The sequence below is a fragment of the Elephantulus edwardii genome, unplaced genomic scaffold (genome assembly GCF_000299155.1).
Source record: "Elephantulus edwardii isolate Elephantulus edwardi_28Jun2011 unplaced genomic scaffold, EleEdw1.0 scaffold00011, whole genome shotgun sequence".
In the NCBI taxonomy this organism is placed as follows: Eukaryota; Metazoa; Chordata; class Mammalia; order Macroscelidea; family Macroscelididae; genus Elephantulus; species Elephantulus edwardii.
In genome coordinates this window covers 16719723-16735137 of record NW_006399761.1, presented here as the reverse complement: position 1 = coordinate 16735137, position 15415 = coordinate 16719723, and the positions used below count along the sequence as shown (strand labels likewise).

At 37.9% G+C, this 15415-nt stretch overlaps 2 protein-coding genes across 2 annotated transcripts in view; one reads left to right on the top strand and one right to left on the bottom strand.

The window, feature by feature from the left end:
• LOC102857987 (E3 ubiquitin-protein ligase FANCL-like) overlaps nt 1-11788 on the top strand; it is a 91555-nt gene extending 79767 nt beyond the window's left edge. Inside the window, exons 9-15 of the mRNA XM_006881025.1 lie at nt 5330-5480; nt 7698-7781; nt 8039-8084; nt 8170-8251; nt 9006-9122; nt 11322-11393; nt 11753-11788. Coding sequence (XP_006881087.1) covers nt 5330-5480; nt 7698-7781; nt 8039-8084; nt 8170-8251; nt 9006-9122; nt 11322-11393; nt 11753-11788 — 588 coding nt within the window. The remainder of the gene's footprint in view (nt 1-5329; nt 5481-7697; nt 7782-8038; nt 8085-8169; nt 8252-9005; nt 9123-11321; nt 11394-11752) is intronic.
• Nucleotides 11789-11860: 72 nt separating this feature from the next.
• VRK2 (vaccinia related kinase 2) overlaps nt 11861-15415 on the bottom strand; it is a 107320-nt gene continuing 103765 nt past the window's right edge. The window contains exon 12 of the mRNA XM_006880937.1: nt 11861-12187. Within this exon, the coding sequence (XP_006880999.1) occupies nt 11861-12187 (327 nt within the window). The remainder of the gene's footprint in view (nt 12188-15415) is intronic.

Here is a 15415-nt window from a genome sequence, read left to right as displayed (position 1 = left end):
CACCACAGGAGCTTCTTTCCAAAGTCAATTCCTGCAGTAGACTGCCTGTATGCCTGCCCCAAGCTGTTTACTGGAAGGATCCCAAGCCCAGATAGATTTCCACAGCTAAATTCTATAAGATGATGTGGTTTACAAGGGTCCAAGCAGAATGGTCAGTGTTAGAGATCCCAGAAACTCACCCTCTTTTGGGGACACACACACACACACACACCAAAACCCCAAAAAACAAAACCATCACCCCACCTTACTTTCTGTTTAATTGTTTGACTTGTTTTTAATATTGAACAGACCTTATTTAACCATCCTCTGACTTCTTAAGCAGTAGAACTTGACAAGCCTTCTTTAAAATGAGTTTCTAAGTCAAAGGCTGTGCTCATCTTCATCCTGAGAATTTCTTGGCTCTCTAGAGAACTTGAATCTTTTTTTCCTCATTGCTGTCTGCTTCCTTTGACTTGTCATAAGCATTTAAAAAATCGTCTGCAACTTCTAGACGTCTGCAACACTGGAGTGGCTTGCTGGTAAGGAATCATGCTGGCATCTCAAAGGCACGTGGTTTGAATCCACCAGAGTAAGATGGTGTGCGGTCTCCTCCCATGTGACTTATGGCCTCTGAAAACCCGCTGGAGGGTCAGCTGTGGGTTGGTTCCAACTTGATCGCACAGAACAATAATAATGAATCTCAGACACTGACTTCTTAAGTATGTGCATGTACCTCATTTATTTATAGGATGTAAAGAAGGGTTTTATTGATTGGGTCCTCTGCCCCTCCCCCGCCCCAGTATTTCTGTACTAGATGCTCTCCCATCTTGGAGAGTTTAGACTGAGGCATATGAATAGTTAGTTCATCAGTGGGTTGTGACTCTGGAAATCTGGGATCTCTTTCACTAAAGCAGCTCTTTTGTTGGTGAAGCTGAAAGGAAATCTTCCCCTTCCTCCCTGTTGTTTGGCCTCTATTTTTATAAGAAATAGAAAAATATGGCATTTTTAGGGTTTTAGAATAACGACATAAGTAATTAACTGGAGATTTATTTATTGGAGAGGAACAGGAATGATCAGCAGTGAGCAGCCTGACCTTGGCCCGCTCAGATGTCAGGGGACTTGACTGATGTGCACAGCATAAAAATTGGCAAGCTTTGACAAAAGAGGCATCTAAGACCATTCAGCATTCTGAGACTATTCCAGGAGTAGAGGAAGCCTTTTCATTTTTGTAAGGTTCTTCTTTGACCTTTGGACCATGCTGGCTTTGGAAGAATTCAAGATCTTCCTAATGGTTCATGGTGCATTTGCAGTACCAAACAGGATGATTTATTCAGAAATCTTTGTAATTATATTTGTTCAGAAACCTTTAGTAAATTGATGCCAGGATCTTACATGCAGAACTTTTCACTGAGAAACTCAGATTTCAGAACAGCCGGGCCTCATGGTTTAGATACAGAGAATCTCTTCAAGTGCCTCCGGAGAACCAAATGTTGGATTGCTCTTGTGCCATTGTTATGCCGGCTCATGGCAAAGAAGAGCATGTCACGATACCTGCTTTTTCCTTAAGATTAATACACCATTTTCATTCTTCTTTCGTTTTCACTGTAAGAAGACTGGACTTCGTATCAGGGCCTCTCACTTTCGTTCAGTGTAACTTTTGTATCCCTGTGTGTATAATGTCCAGTTTCAGTTGTTTAAGTCTGTGTCTTTTCCAGTGCATCAAATCCCATTGTATTTCACGGGCTTGTAAAAATGGACATTTGGTGCAGAGGAAGTAGAAGATTTGACTATCATTCTCTTTTGCTGACCCTCTGTGTTTTCCAAAATGATTGCTTTCCCTGGAGACTGGCCCAGAAAATCCCTTCTTTCTACACTTGATCGTAGCCAAAAGGCGGAGAAGCGATAAAATCCATTCTTTCTGAAAGCCACTCTCAGTTCCTGGCATCTGCCAGCAATCTTCAGTAGTCCCTTGCTTGGAGAGAGGTCTTCCCACGGTGGTACCTTGTGTGTGTGTGTGTGTGTGTGTGTGTGTGTGTGTGTGTGTGTGTGTGTGTGTGTGTGTGTGTTTGCATGTATCTGTGGGCATTCTGCTCTTTTTATAAGAGGCCATGCAGAAGGGAGGAGACCTGGGATTTACTCGTCTCTTATGGTCTGCCTCATTAACATGATACAAGAAATCCTGTTTCTAAACAGTGATATGTTTATAAAGCACAGAGATTAAAATCCCAACATAACTGTTAATTTTTTTTCCCTAGCATAACTTTTTTGTGGGACATAGCTCAATCTATGTCTCTCTCCCTATTCTATTTGTAAAGGCAAGAAGTCATCCTACCATAGCTGTCCTTAGCTGAGAGACTTCAGCATCATTCTCTTCTGGGATCTCTTCTTTCTCTGTCAGTGTTTCTTGCTCTCTAGGCATTCAGTGGTGTGTGTATGTTGTTGTTGTTATGTGCCATCAAATCGCCTGTGACTCATAGCAACCCTATGTACAACAGCCCTAAAACCTACTCTATTCTGCGCCAATCTTATTGTCTCCAGCACGCCCATCCCGATTACCCTAGTCACTGAATCAATCCATCTCATTGAGGGTCTTCCTCCCCTGCGCTGTCCCTCCACCCTCCCAAGCATGATGTCCCTCTCCAAGGACTGGTCCCGCCTTGCAATATGTCCAAAGTATGTCAGGTGGAGCTTCAGAATCCTTACCTCCAAGGATGAGCCTGGCTTCACCTCTCTAGGATGAATCTGTTTGTTCTCCTAGCAGTCCATGGTATGTATATTCAGTACTTTTCTCCAGCACCACAGCTCACAGGCATCAACTCTCTTTCTATGATCCCTAGTCATTGTAACTGCAAAGACCATTGCTTGGATCAGGCACACCTTAGTCTCCAGACTGACATCATTACTCTTCAGGACTCTGGAGAGGTCTTTGACAGCAGACTTTCCAAATTCAATTTGTCTGTTGGACCCAAGCAAACTAAAGCTGTTAACAATCTCAATCTCTTCACCATCCATCCTGATGCTGCCAGTCGGCCCAGTGATGAGAATGTTTGTTTTCTTGATGTTGAGCTTCAATCCATATTGAAGGCTTCAGTGTGTCTCTTCGCAGCAGATTTCTCTTGTCTTCCTTCTCCACTTTTTTATTATTCTTCCCTATTCTTATGGTTCATTTCCTTTGAACCTGCTTTTGTGTTTCTGGTGCAAACAGGGATAACATTTTCCTTTGAGTAGTGAATTCAGTGTTGCAGTGTTCCAGGTTAGCATGTTGCTGTATTTAAACTGTGTGTGTGTTTCACTAGTTCTGTTAGGGAAAGGTAAATCCATAAAGGTTCCAAAACGTAAATTCTTTCTCTATAGTTTACAAAATAACACTCATCATGAAATGCGTGACTGACGTCTCCTATAAATACATGGGGATAGAAAGTGGCATATAATCCAAATATTTTGGTTCTAATGTGAATGTTCTTTTGGTCAAAGGAAAAAAAATTATTGTATGTTGTGTCATATAAACATTGCACATAGAGCTGTGTGTGTGTAGTGTATGTGGATGTATACACACACATACACAGATAAGGTAAAAGTTGACTAAAATCTGTTTATTAGCAAAAAGTAGAAATAAGTGGAAATGCATTCTAATGGTGCTTTGAAAGAGAATCTAAGTACTTGTATTAGGAGAACATTATCTTTTGGATTGGCAAACCGTTCTATTTAGAATTGTTGACTTTTTGAACTGTGTTGCTGAAGATGTTATCTTGGGCATTTTCCCTTATGAGTTATTCTTCCACATATACTGTTAGGCTGATTTAAAAACTAGGTAGTTGGGTAAGCCACTTAAACTTACAGATAAATAAGGCATGGTAGGATAGAATGAATGTTTTTCCTTCAGTGTAACAAGAGGAACACAGCTGAAACGTGCCCTTCTTTTTTGAGACTACGATGTGTAGTCACTGTGTGTATTAAGTCTGGGTTCTTTTCAGACTTAATTTAATTCCTTCTCTTACTCTTTGGCCTGTGTTTAAGTCAGAAGAGTTGAAAGCAGTGTTGTGAATTTATCCAAGTACAAACCCAGGCTGAAGTGATGAAATACATCATTTTATTTGAGTACATAGATGGTAAATAAATGTTTAAGAAACGTACTTTAAAAAATAACTTATTATTAGGAAACTCTGGGGCCGAGTGAGTAGGAAATTGTACTGCCAACTTAAAAGCAGTTCAGTTCATTGACTTCTATGGGGGGGGGGAAAGGTGGGTATTCTCTTCCTGAAACTTTATAGTCAGAGTCGTTTCCAACTTGACAACAATGACGTTTTTAGTTTGAGGGTTTATCATATTCATCTATTGTTGGCTTGAATTCATCATTTTGGTCAAATACACTTAACATTTTTTTCAGTGACTTATGTTTTGGATATTTAAAATATTTTAAATAAATATTTAAAAAATATTTTATTTTAAAATGGTTTATAAAAGAGTTTGAACGTTTCCATGCTGATTCCTTTCTTTATAGTAAAACAATATTAGGGTGAGGGCAACTTGAAGAATCAGTTCTCAAAATCAATGTATTAGAATTTTGTAAATAAATTAGTATTAAGAAAATAATTAGAAGAAAAAAATACAAAAACTATGTAGTAAAATATATATGTCTTTTAAACACACCACACTTTCTGAGACACTCCCAATATTGTATAAAAGTCTTTTGATGGCTTTGCGTTTATATAGGGAAAATGTACTTGAATTATTTCCTACAAAGGATAATGGCTGAAATACTGCATTTAGAGTCTGGATGAAAATTACATTTGGGACCAATCTTGTCTGTAATTTGTTTGAACACATTAAAAAATGCATAAAATTTTTTCTGTGCTCTTTGCTAAGCAAAGTTTGCAAAGTTTTTTTTCCCCATAAATGACAGGTGATTTCATTTAATCCCGTTATAAATAATACTGCATTTAAGTGCAAAAAGAAATTGAAATTCTATCTATACTAGAATTGTATAGACATCAGTTCAATACATAAGAGATATAGCAACTACACTAATAAAATTGTACATATCTTGTATTAGTAATTGTTGTTTCTTACATATAGTACAGCTTATGTCATAGCAAAAAAAGATGATGGTTTTTAAAAAGCCATTCTTCCACGGGATGTGTATAGTCGAGTGACAAAAATGACTCCTGTTAATGCTGATGGAGAGGAAAAGATGGGAAGCAGGGAGAGGTGAGTTTTGTTTACTGGAGTCTATTTTCTAGCCAAAATGAAGCAGAGCTTGAAATTTCGAAATTGAGTTGTATTTCAAGTGAAAGATGATCTGCCGTTGGTGGAGTGCCGCGTAACTTAGTCAGCTTCCATCTCTTCACAGAGCTCCTTAGAAAGCATTCACAGTCAGTTTTTAGCAGCCTTGGACTCACTGAAGGCATTCTGGGATGCTATGGATGAAATCGATGAGAAGACCTGGGTCCTTGAGCCAGAGAATCCCACCCGGAGCGCCACAGCACGCAGGATTGCACTAGGTAGGAATAGAAAGACTAACGAAGGGATTTTGTGTCCAGTATTGGATTTTATTACTTAAGAAAATTCATTTATAAATGAGTGGACTCTTAGATAATAAGACTTGTGCTTTAATATAATACTATAAAAAATAACTGGAAACTTTTGGGGATTTATTTCAGTACGGCATCTTTCAATGTAAATATTTCAGGTGGGAAGTACAAAATATTGAGGTGTTTCATTATAAAAGGTGATGCTGCTATGGAAGTAGCCTTCAGACAGTGTTTAATTAGATTTTAATTAGCACCAAATGGTGCAGCAGGATATTCAGGAGTTATGTTACTTTTAACAGCAACAGCAGAAAACTATGTTAGAAATAATGATGTTTTCATCTGTGAAACGAGACAGCATTAGTGTGAACAAATCTGGGAACACTTTCTGACAAACCCATGGAGGAGAGGATTAGAAAAAAAAATGAAATGGATCATGGCACAGTCAACAGAAAGCATAGGAATGGAAAATACTTTTTCATATTTTCTTTATCGTAAATATGTGAAATTCCTGAGTAAGAATATATGAAGTCAATTTTCGAGTGAAACCTGTTAAGAGTAGATGCTTAAGCTACATTCTGAGTTTATACTAAAATATTATAACTCTCTAGTTATAAGATAACTATCTATCTTTTCCCCTTCAGCTACTCTAGGTCAGTTGTTAAAAGGCACACGTTTCACAGGATCTTTAGAAATGATCCTGTCTTCTCCAACTGACCCTGCAGGTTTTATACTTTCTACTGAGGCAAACTAGATTATTTGGGCAAGAAAAGTGACACCTTACTTTGACAAGACAAAAGTACAATGGTCCAATAGTTATACAAACAGTATTGTTTCTTTTGCTAGTGGGAAAAAGTTTTAACAGCATTTATCTTGGAATAATTAACCTGTTGGTGATTTTGTGAACAAGTAGACATTAAGAATAGAAATACTCCTTGAAGAATTATAGTAGGTTACTACCTCCATGGACCCATTAAAATAATCCTTCTTAACAGTTTATGATTAACTATCCTTTTATTATATTTTTCAGTGTTCACCTTAAATAGCCTCGTGTTCATTTAATCCTTTTTATATTTACCTCTTAAGTGTTACTTTTTTGCCCCCAAGCATTGGTTTGCTCTCATTGGCCCAAGTTTCCAGCAACTTAAAGATGAGTTAACACAGCCTTTGTCCTTAAGTGAAAATATTTTCTAGAGCTCTTCTTCTTAGTAGAGGAGTAGAAGACATTGTTAAAAAGCTAAAATGGAATCTGTCATCATGTTACCCAAGATTTGGTTAAAAAAGGAGAGTTTCAGGGAGGAAATGAGAAAAGTGCATTTCCATTAGGCATAGTATAATTACTGTCATAAAACAAAATGTGTATGAATGATTGAATAGTTCAAATTACAGTAAAAAATTAAATACAACTTTACAAGTCTTTAATGATGTAATAGCAGGTTTTAAAACTTTCTTGCTTTTATTTTTGGCCTGATTTTTAATAATTTTGTTTTGTTGCCAATCTTGAGCAAAAGGTTTGTTCTACAGTTGAGAATTTACCAAAATATTTTGATCAGAAAACGAAATCTAAATTGATCTGAAATAAACTATGTATTTTCAAAAAAATAGCATTATAATTTTGTATTGCAGTTAACAGTTTCTAAAATCATCTAGTGCTAAGCAGAAATAGCATTTTTTTCAGGTCCTACCAAGTGGGTAGTTTGTTTAATAATAAAATTTTCCTTTTTAAACGTGAACTAAATCCTTCCCATGGCGCAACATAATTCAGATAATGCTTTTTGTAAATGGACCATGGCTCTTCATAAAATTCGTATTTAAGAACATGTGTACTCTTACATGTCCTTGTATTTCCAGTCTAATTAATTTGACCACAGTAGTATGAAAAGCAAGTCATAAAGAGTAATGATCATTACTACTTAAACTTATGACTTCTTATTTTTTTATATTAAAGACCTTTGATTTATTGATTCGATGGAGAAATTTTATGTAAGTTTTACTGTAATAGAATTTTGACTAGAATTCCCATCTAAATGGACTCTTATAATTTATTTGGCCTGTTTTTTTTTTTGTTCAGACTTGGAAATCATGAATCCTTGTGGTTAATTATAGTTTCAAAACGCATCTCTTTAAGTTTTGCTAATTTGAAAGAACTGACTCCTGAACATTTTAATTAATCTTCCTCTTTCATTCTAGGGAATAATGCGTCAGTAAATATAGACGTTGACCCCAGGCACCCCACCATGCCTCCCGAGTGTTACTTTCTAGGAGCTGACCATGGTACGAGGTCTGAGAGTTACAGATTTTTAAAAGAATCATAAAATCCTTGTCTATCACTGCTAAACTTTTAAAAAATATTAGCATTAGTCATTATTTCAGGTGAAGTAACGCCTCATTCTGAGCTTAATACCTTTGTGATTTTTTTTAAATAGTGTGTATCATCTGATTAGTAATTCTGTGCCAAATGTTACTTCTCAAAATGAAAAAGGCAGTCGCTAAATTGCTAACTCGCTCTTTCTTTCTTTTAATATCTAAAGTGATAAAACCCCTGGGAATTAAGCTAAGCAAGAATATACATTTGTGGTACGTATCCTGAACATTATAGTTGTTAATTTTTCTTCATGTTCACAAATGTTATAGCAATACTTTCTCTCCTTTATTCTTCCAGGGATCCAGAAAATACTCCGTTACAAAACTTGAAAGACGTTTTAGAAATTGATTTTCCAGCTCGCAGTATCCTGGAAAAATCCGTGAGTTGTTCAGTCGGTTCTTGGCTAATCCTAATGTTGCATAATGAAAGTGAACTTCCCTTCTTTTGCTTCCCAAGAAAAATGAAGCTGAAAAGGGAATGTCGGAGGTTTATTACAACAGACTTTTAAATTGCAAGCAACAGTTGCCTCAGACAACTTACCAACCTTCGATTGGTGGTTATGTGTTTCCGCGCCCTTGCACCCCCATAATCTTTGCAGCATTACAGTGATCTGTTCTATGCATCTTTATTACTAAGGATAAGGGAAAGGCCGAGAATAGCACATGAGACATGTAGATTTCCTGTACTATTTGCCTAGAGATGACAAAAATAAAGTTCTAATTAATTTGACATATGGGTTTGTAAAGGAGTGCAGTGCAGTGCAGTGTTAAAAAATTAATATGTGTCACTCTATTCCAAAAATAATGAATTTAGAATTGATTTTTGACAGAGCTGCTAACGAAGGTTCTAGACTGTTAAAAGTGGTGGGGATGTTTCTGTGGGTTGGGGATTTTTTTCTACCCCCATTTAGTTACAGAATTTTCAAGCTTAATAATAACTACTACATGTCAAAATACTGTATTTTACAGTTAAATCCTATAGCTAAATAACAGGGATTATAGGTACCATATTAAAACTGTATATCTAAGTTTACTACTTATTTATGATTTATTCTTAGTTATTATTTATTCTTTATTTTACTTCATGTGTTTCAAACTTCATTTTCAAACTCCCCCCCCCCTTTTATTCTCAAGGATTTTACTATGGATTGTGGAATCTGCTATGCTTTCCAACTCGATGGTGCAATTCCTGACCAAGTGTGTGATAATCCCCAGTGTGGACAACCTTTCCATCAGATATGCTTATACGAGGTGAAAACAAGGGAAATTGTGTTGGCAGCTCTGTTTTTAGCCTTAATTAACACAGACAGTGCGCTCACTTGAAATACACAGCACCTTAAATCCAGGTTGTAAACGGCAGGCCCCTCTTTGGCCAGCAAGTCCTTTTACCAGAGTTTTCCAGATGACTGTGTCTTTCTTACTGGTTATTAATGAGTGATTTAGTGCCGAGAAGGGTCCCCAGGCTAGATGCATGAGCTCACTCATTGATGCCTAACAGATCAAGTTGAGGGTGGAGTGGAATCTTTCATGAGTAGCTCAGGTAAGCACACTGTGGGCACATCCAGGTGGAGGTGGTGGTAGTGATGGGAGAGGGAAGGAAAACAGCATTTCTAGAGTAATTCCTTTTCAGCCTTGGTTTAGGGAGAAATTTAGAAAACCCACCTTTGATACTGAGACGAATGTGTTTGCTCTCTGAACATCTTCCAGTACTCTCAGACAGTGTCCTTTTATTTACTGTTTATTATCTGTGTAGCCTTTCGTCTTTGCTGTCTATCATTCACACACACACTCTCACACTTTCTCTCTCTCTCTCGTGATTGTCCTGGTGCACATTTGATATATGATCAGTGTTGTTGAGTGCCGTCGAGTCATAGGCCACTCATAGTGACCCTATAAAGAAAAGTGTTGACACTTGCATGCGTGACTTTGATCCTTTCTCCTGGTTCATAGGGTTTCCAGACGCAAGCTATTATGGAAGTGGATGCCACTCCTGCTTCTAAATGATCAATTATAGGTGGATTAAACCCCCTCACATTCAGTTTTCAGTATCTATTTTTGTGATTCCTGTTAGAGCAAAGGAGATTTAGACACAGAAATACAATTTATTTAAAGTCATGAAGTAGCAAGTCCACTTAGAGAATCCCCTAAAGGGATCCCGTGCTTTTATTTTTAATGACGATTTATATGCTTTTTTAAGATGGGCTGCTATCGATCAAAGTGTAACTCATTTTTGGTGATCACAAGACTAGAATTAAGATGTAATTTGTAAAGAGCTGTGGTATTTTTATAATTGTTAGATGCTGTCGAGTCAGAAGCAATGCGTAGCTGACCTTTGAAGGTGTTTTGAAGGCTGTAAATTGCACAGGAGGGAGAATGCCTTTCTCCCACCAGGCAGCTGGTAGATATGAACCATCTGCCTTTGGGTTGGCAGTGTAGCTCTTTATTGCTAGGCCACCAACGTAGCAGGTTCTTAATACCTGTTTAATGGATTTAGGGAAAGTTGTTAAATCTCCTATGTAAAGAATGCAGCATGAAGACTGGAAGACGACTCAACAACAATGAAGGTTATGAAAATGACGTGCAAAGTGAAAACAACTTGAAGCACTTGCTGAACAATGATTATAACCTTTAGTACATATGATTTACACGTCAACATGCAGAACACAAAAATCTTCACCCTCTGACCATAGCAAAGTAGTGATAGATGGAGAAAAGATTGCAGTTGTCAGTGTTTTCATTTTGCTGGGATCTACAATCACCACTCACTGAAGCAAACTATCTAAAGACACACTGCATTTGGGCAGATCTCCTGTCAAGAGTTCTTTAAAGTGCCGAAGAGCAAGGATGTCAGTTTAAAGACTAAGGTGCATCTCTTTCAACGTATAGTATCTTCAGTTGTGTGTATGCATCTGAAAGTTGAACAAGTAAGACAGACTGAAAAGAACTGATGCTTTTGAATTACGGTGTCGGTGAAGAGTACTGAGTGTTTCCACAGACTGTCAAAAGAACAAACAAATCTAACTTGGATGAAATGCAAGCAGGGTGCTCCTTGGAGCAAAGATGGTTGCTTGAACTTCATTTCACATACCTGGGGCAAGCTGTCAGAAGTCATTCCTTCAGACACCATGCTGTGGAAAGAAAGCATGTTTCTTTTGGTTTCAGGAGAGCTCATAATAATTTGATTAAACTCCAGAAGTTGACCCCACTTGAATCCTCTGCTGTTTTTTGTTTGTTACTCTGTATCTTAATAGTTTGGTACTGGCTGAGGAAATGCAGTCCCATATTGATACAAAACAGTCTCTAAGTACTATTTCCCTGTCTTAGAAGTAGGTTAAATTTCAGAGTATTAAAGATACAGTGTATTCAGAAAGAAATGGTACTTGGGATTACCCATAGTATGTGTAATCATCCTGCAGCTGTATTTTTTTCCTTTTTAACTTTTCTTTCCAGTGGTTGAGAGGACTGCTGACCAGTAGACAGAGCTTCAACATCATATTTGGTGAATGTCCGTATTGTAGTAAGGTAAGAGGGCTGGCCTTTATACTTGACAGACCATGCCGACCATTTGCATAGTGAGTTTTAGAAAATAGGCCCCTATTAAGAATGTCAGCATAACTGAAAACTTTCACAGCTTCTGTTACTATGTATTGAAAAGGCAGGAGAGCTCCCATTATTCTACAGTTGTCTTAATCAATAACCTAACTTTAAAATTTCCCTTTTGATCAAGAGACATCAGCCTGGGCCTGATCTTCTAGGTGAGCTGAAGTTTCACGAAAGTATTTTCCAAACTGTACCACAGACAGCATTTCTAGGATAAAGCAGCTTTATTTTTAGAGTTCTAAAAAAGTGCCTTGTTAAAATATCTTTTCTCTTTTTAAAAGCCAATTACATTGAAAATGGCTGGGAGGAAACCCTGAAATAAGAACGCAACACTTTTGTGAAGACATGGGATCTTTAAAAAGTACGAAGAGGGTTTTTATTTGGTGTCTTCAGAGAAAATACAAGGCAAGAAATATCAACACCAGAAGAAAAAGTATGAGCGAGCCGTAAACATACACACTTCTCTTCATCTCTTCGCTGAGAGTGAAGTGGGAACCTTCCGCCTCCATGGCTACCTCTCCAGTAGTGTCAGTGTCCGTGTCATACTTCCACCAATCTAGAGGTCGTGATTTGTTTATATCTGGGCGGGTAAAATCTTGATGACGTTTGTAAGATGAATTTGAGGATTGTATACAGCTGTATTTTTGCAGATAATTTTGTATTTCGCTTACATATTCTTGAGGCATATGCGATGGTTGTCTTCTCCTTGTACTATCCTAGGGGAGAAAATAAATGTGAAATTTGTTAAGATTGAGTTATCCAAGTATTTATTTACAGAGAGCTCTGTTGCCCTAATGGTTAGAAAGTTATGCTATGAGGCCAAACGTGGGTGGTTTTAATCTGCGGTACTCAGGCTTGGTTTCAATTGTTTTTAGCCAAACATTCTTCTAAGTGGTATAGCATTGGTCTGTCCATTTGTTGTACAGAGGTAACTTGTGGTTTCTGTGATGCTAAACACTGTGACACTGATATGCCAAATGTGATAATGGTTACCCAAGGTGGACAGTGTTTGGTGGAGCTCCCCGGTTAAAATAAGCTTGGAAGCAGGAGTGGCATCCACTTCCCATATAGCTTGCCTCTGGAAACCCTATGAACGTTGAGAAAGGTTGAAAGTTAAACTAGTGTTCAAGTCTGTTGTTCCTAGGGTCGCTATGAGTCATCTATGACTCGACAGCCAGCACGCAACATAAATGATAAAGAAGGAATTGGGGAGGTGAGTGCCCAGGGCTGACCTCTCACTCACTCCAGGGCCCTTGCTCCCCAGAAGTGTGCTGGTAAACCCCGATCCTAAGACACCAGTGAGACTTTGAACTGATGCTTCATCTGATCACCGAGGAGTGGGCCCACTCCCACCACGGAGGGATCGATCCCATCTCCCTGCCCCCCAAGGAGGAAGCAGCTGCACGTGGATGACTCTCGGAGACGAGTGCCCGTGGAAATGTGTAAACTCTGCAGCTCTATCCGCAGTATCATGAAAGTAAGGATCCTGTCTGTATCCAGCAAAACTGTCCATCAAATAGGAAAGAAATCACTTATAGAACAAGAATGAAGAATGAACCTACAAGAAATCTCAGGGAAATATTCAGAGAGGCACCAACAAAATAAGGAACTTTGCAAAGTGACAATAGTAAAGCTGGGCCTATGGATAATGAGGCTGACTGTGAGTGGCTTAAACACACCAAGTAAGAGAAAAGGAGTGTCAGACTGGATGAAAAAGTCTATAGGAGCCACATCTAAGAAGCTAGGAGAAAGACAGATTAAAAATCAAAGGGTGGGAAAAGAAGTATACCAATCAAATGACATCCATAACTAATCTGATAAGAGACAAGGACACTGGATATTACTCGAAGGTTCAGTAGATCATTACCTGAGTTAATATCTACACACCAAATGACAGACCCGCAAGATAAAGACAACTACAATAGTAGAAGACTTTAACACACCACTCAACAAAACCACAAAAACCTGAACTATACAATTAGCCACTCAACCTGAAAGACTTAAATTTTCTAGAACTAACATACATGAAAACACCAAGCAAGCCTCAACAAATTCAAATATAAAAAGGATAAAAATCCACCCACATGGAAACTAAATAACACCTTATTTTATAATGACTGGATTATGGAAGAAATAAAAACTTATCAAAATGAATGAAAATACAGCATATCAAACCCTCTGGAATATATATAAAGGAGTAAAGCAACAACTTAATCTAACATCTATAATGAGTAAAAAAGAACAAGCTTAAGCCCACAATCTCAAGGAGAAAGAAAAATATAAAGTGCAGAAAATAAATGGACAAGAAAACCATCAACAAAACCAGGAGCTGAGTCTTTGAAAGGATCAATAAAATAGACAAACTAAAGACAAGACTCAGAACCAGCTGAGAAAAACGGAATATACAAGAAAATGGACAAACTCCTAGAAACACCCTACTCAAATTGTCACAGAAGAGTAACACTTGAACAGGCCTATCACAAAAGAAGAAATTGAGCACATCATAAACTTCCATTCAGAAAGTCTCACCCCAGATGGTTTCACCGGTGAATTCTACCAAACATTCCAGGTGACCTGCCACCGGTTCTGCTTATTTTTAAAGTAGAAAAAGAACCCGCACAGAGTATTCTAAGACACAAACAGACCTTACCAAAGGAAAACTACAGACCAATACCCCTCATGGGCCTGCATACATAGCCAAAATGTGCAACCTGTAAGGATGAGACTGATAGATGGGACCTTTTAAAAATCGAATACCTGTGTGCATCAAACTTGTGGTGTTTTTTGTTTTTGTTTTCTTTTAAAAAAAAGGTAAAAAAGAAAGTCCACAGATGGGGGGAGGTGGGAATTGGCAACACTTCAGATAAGGCAGTGCTTCTTCCATAAGATAAAGACAGATAAACCAACGAAAAAATGGGCATGGAAAAGGCAAAGACTCTTCCCCAAAGGGGTTGATATTCAGATGTCCAACACATGGAGGCATGTTCAAAATCACTAACAATCAAATGTCATTTCATCCCAACAGCAATAGCAAAGTTGTAACAATAAGGATAGCAAAGAGTAAACAGGTGAGACTGTGGAGAGACTGGTGCACACTGTGGAATTGTAAAATGGTACAACTACCACGGAAGGCTGTCTGGCTTTTCCTCAAAAAATGATGGATATAAAAATGCCATATTATCTAGCTTTTCTACTGCTAGGAATATATACCCCAAGGAAATGAAAATAGACACAAACACCTTTGTTCTTAGCAGTGTTATTCACAATAGCAAGAAAAATAGTAACAGCCCAAATGCCCATCAACAACAAATGAATAGCGAAACTGGTAAATTCACACACAGAGGAGTACTATGCAGCACTAAAGAACACTGACGTACTCATAAAATACCACACAGCAAAAGAGAGTCAAAGTCTGCTATGACTCTCCCATGTTTGAGTGAAATAACTTGTTCACAAAAGGACAATTACCAAGAAGGTGTACTGCAATCCCAGAGGTGCACGGTTCAAATCCACCAGATGCTCTGCTGGAGAAGGAGGAACAATCTCCTCCTGTACCAGTCAGATCTGATCTGACAGTACACACACACACAAAGTAATAAAAAACCGGACAATTACCATGTAACCACTACTGTCACAATAAGATAACTGAGAAAGATAGGTATATATGTTGGGAAGAGGATAGGACAAGGGTGACTCAAGGAGGAACAAGGTGGAAAAATCTCTAGTATAGCAGAGGTTAGTAGGCAGATGGGGTGAAGAAACAGGCAAGAGGCCCAGGGAATTTGAGACAAGGTATTAATATTCATTAAGATAATAGTAACTAAAAGTATATATATGTGAATGATGGTATGCAAACCACAAACAATTTCTAAGTAAAATGTTACATATAGCATTGTTATGTGCCGTCTGTCGAGTCGTTTGCGACTCATAGCGACCCTATGCAC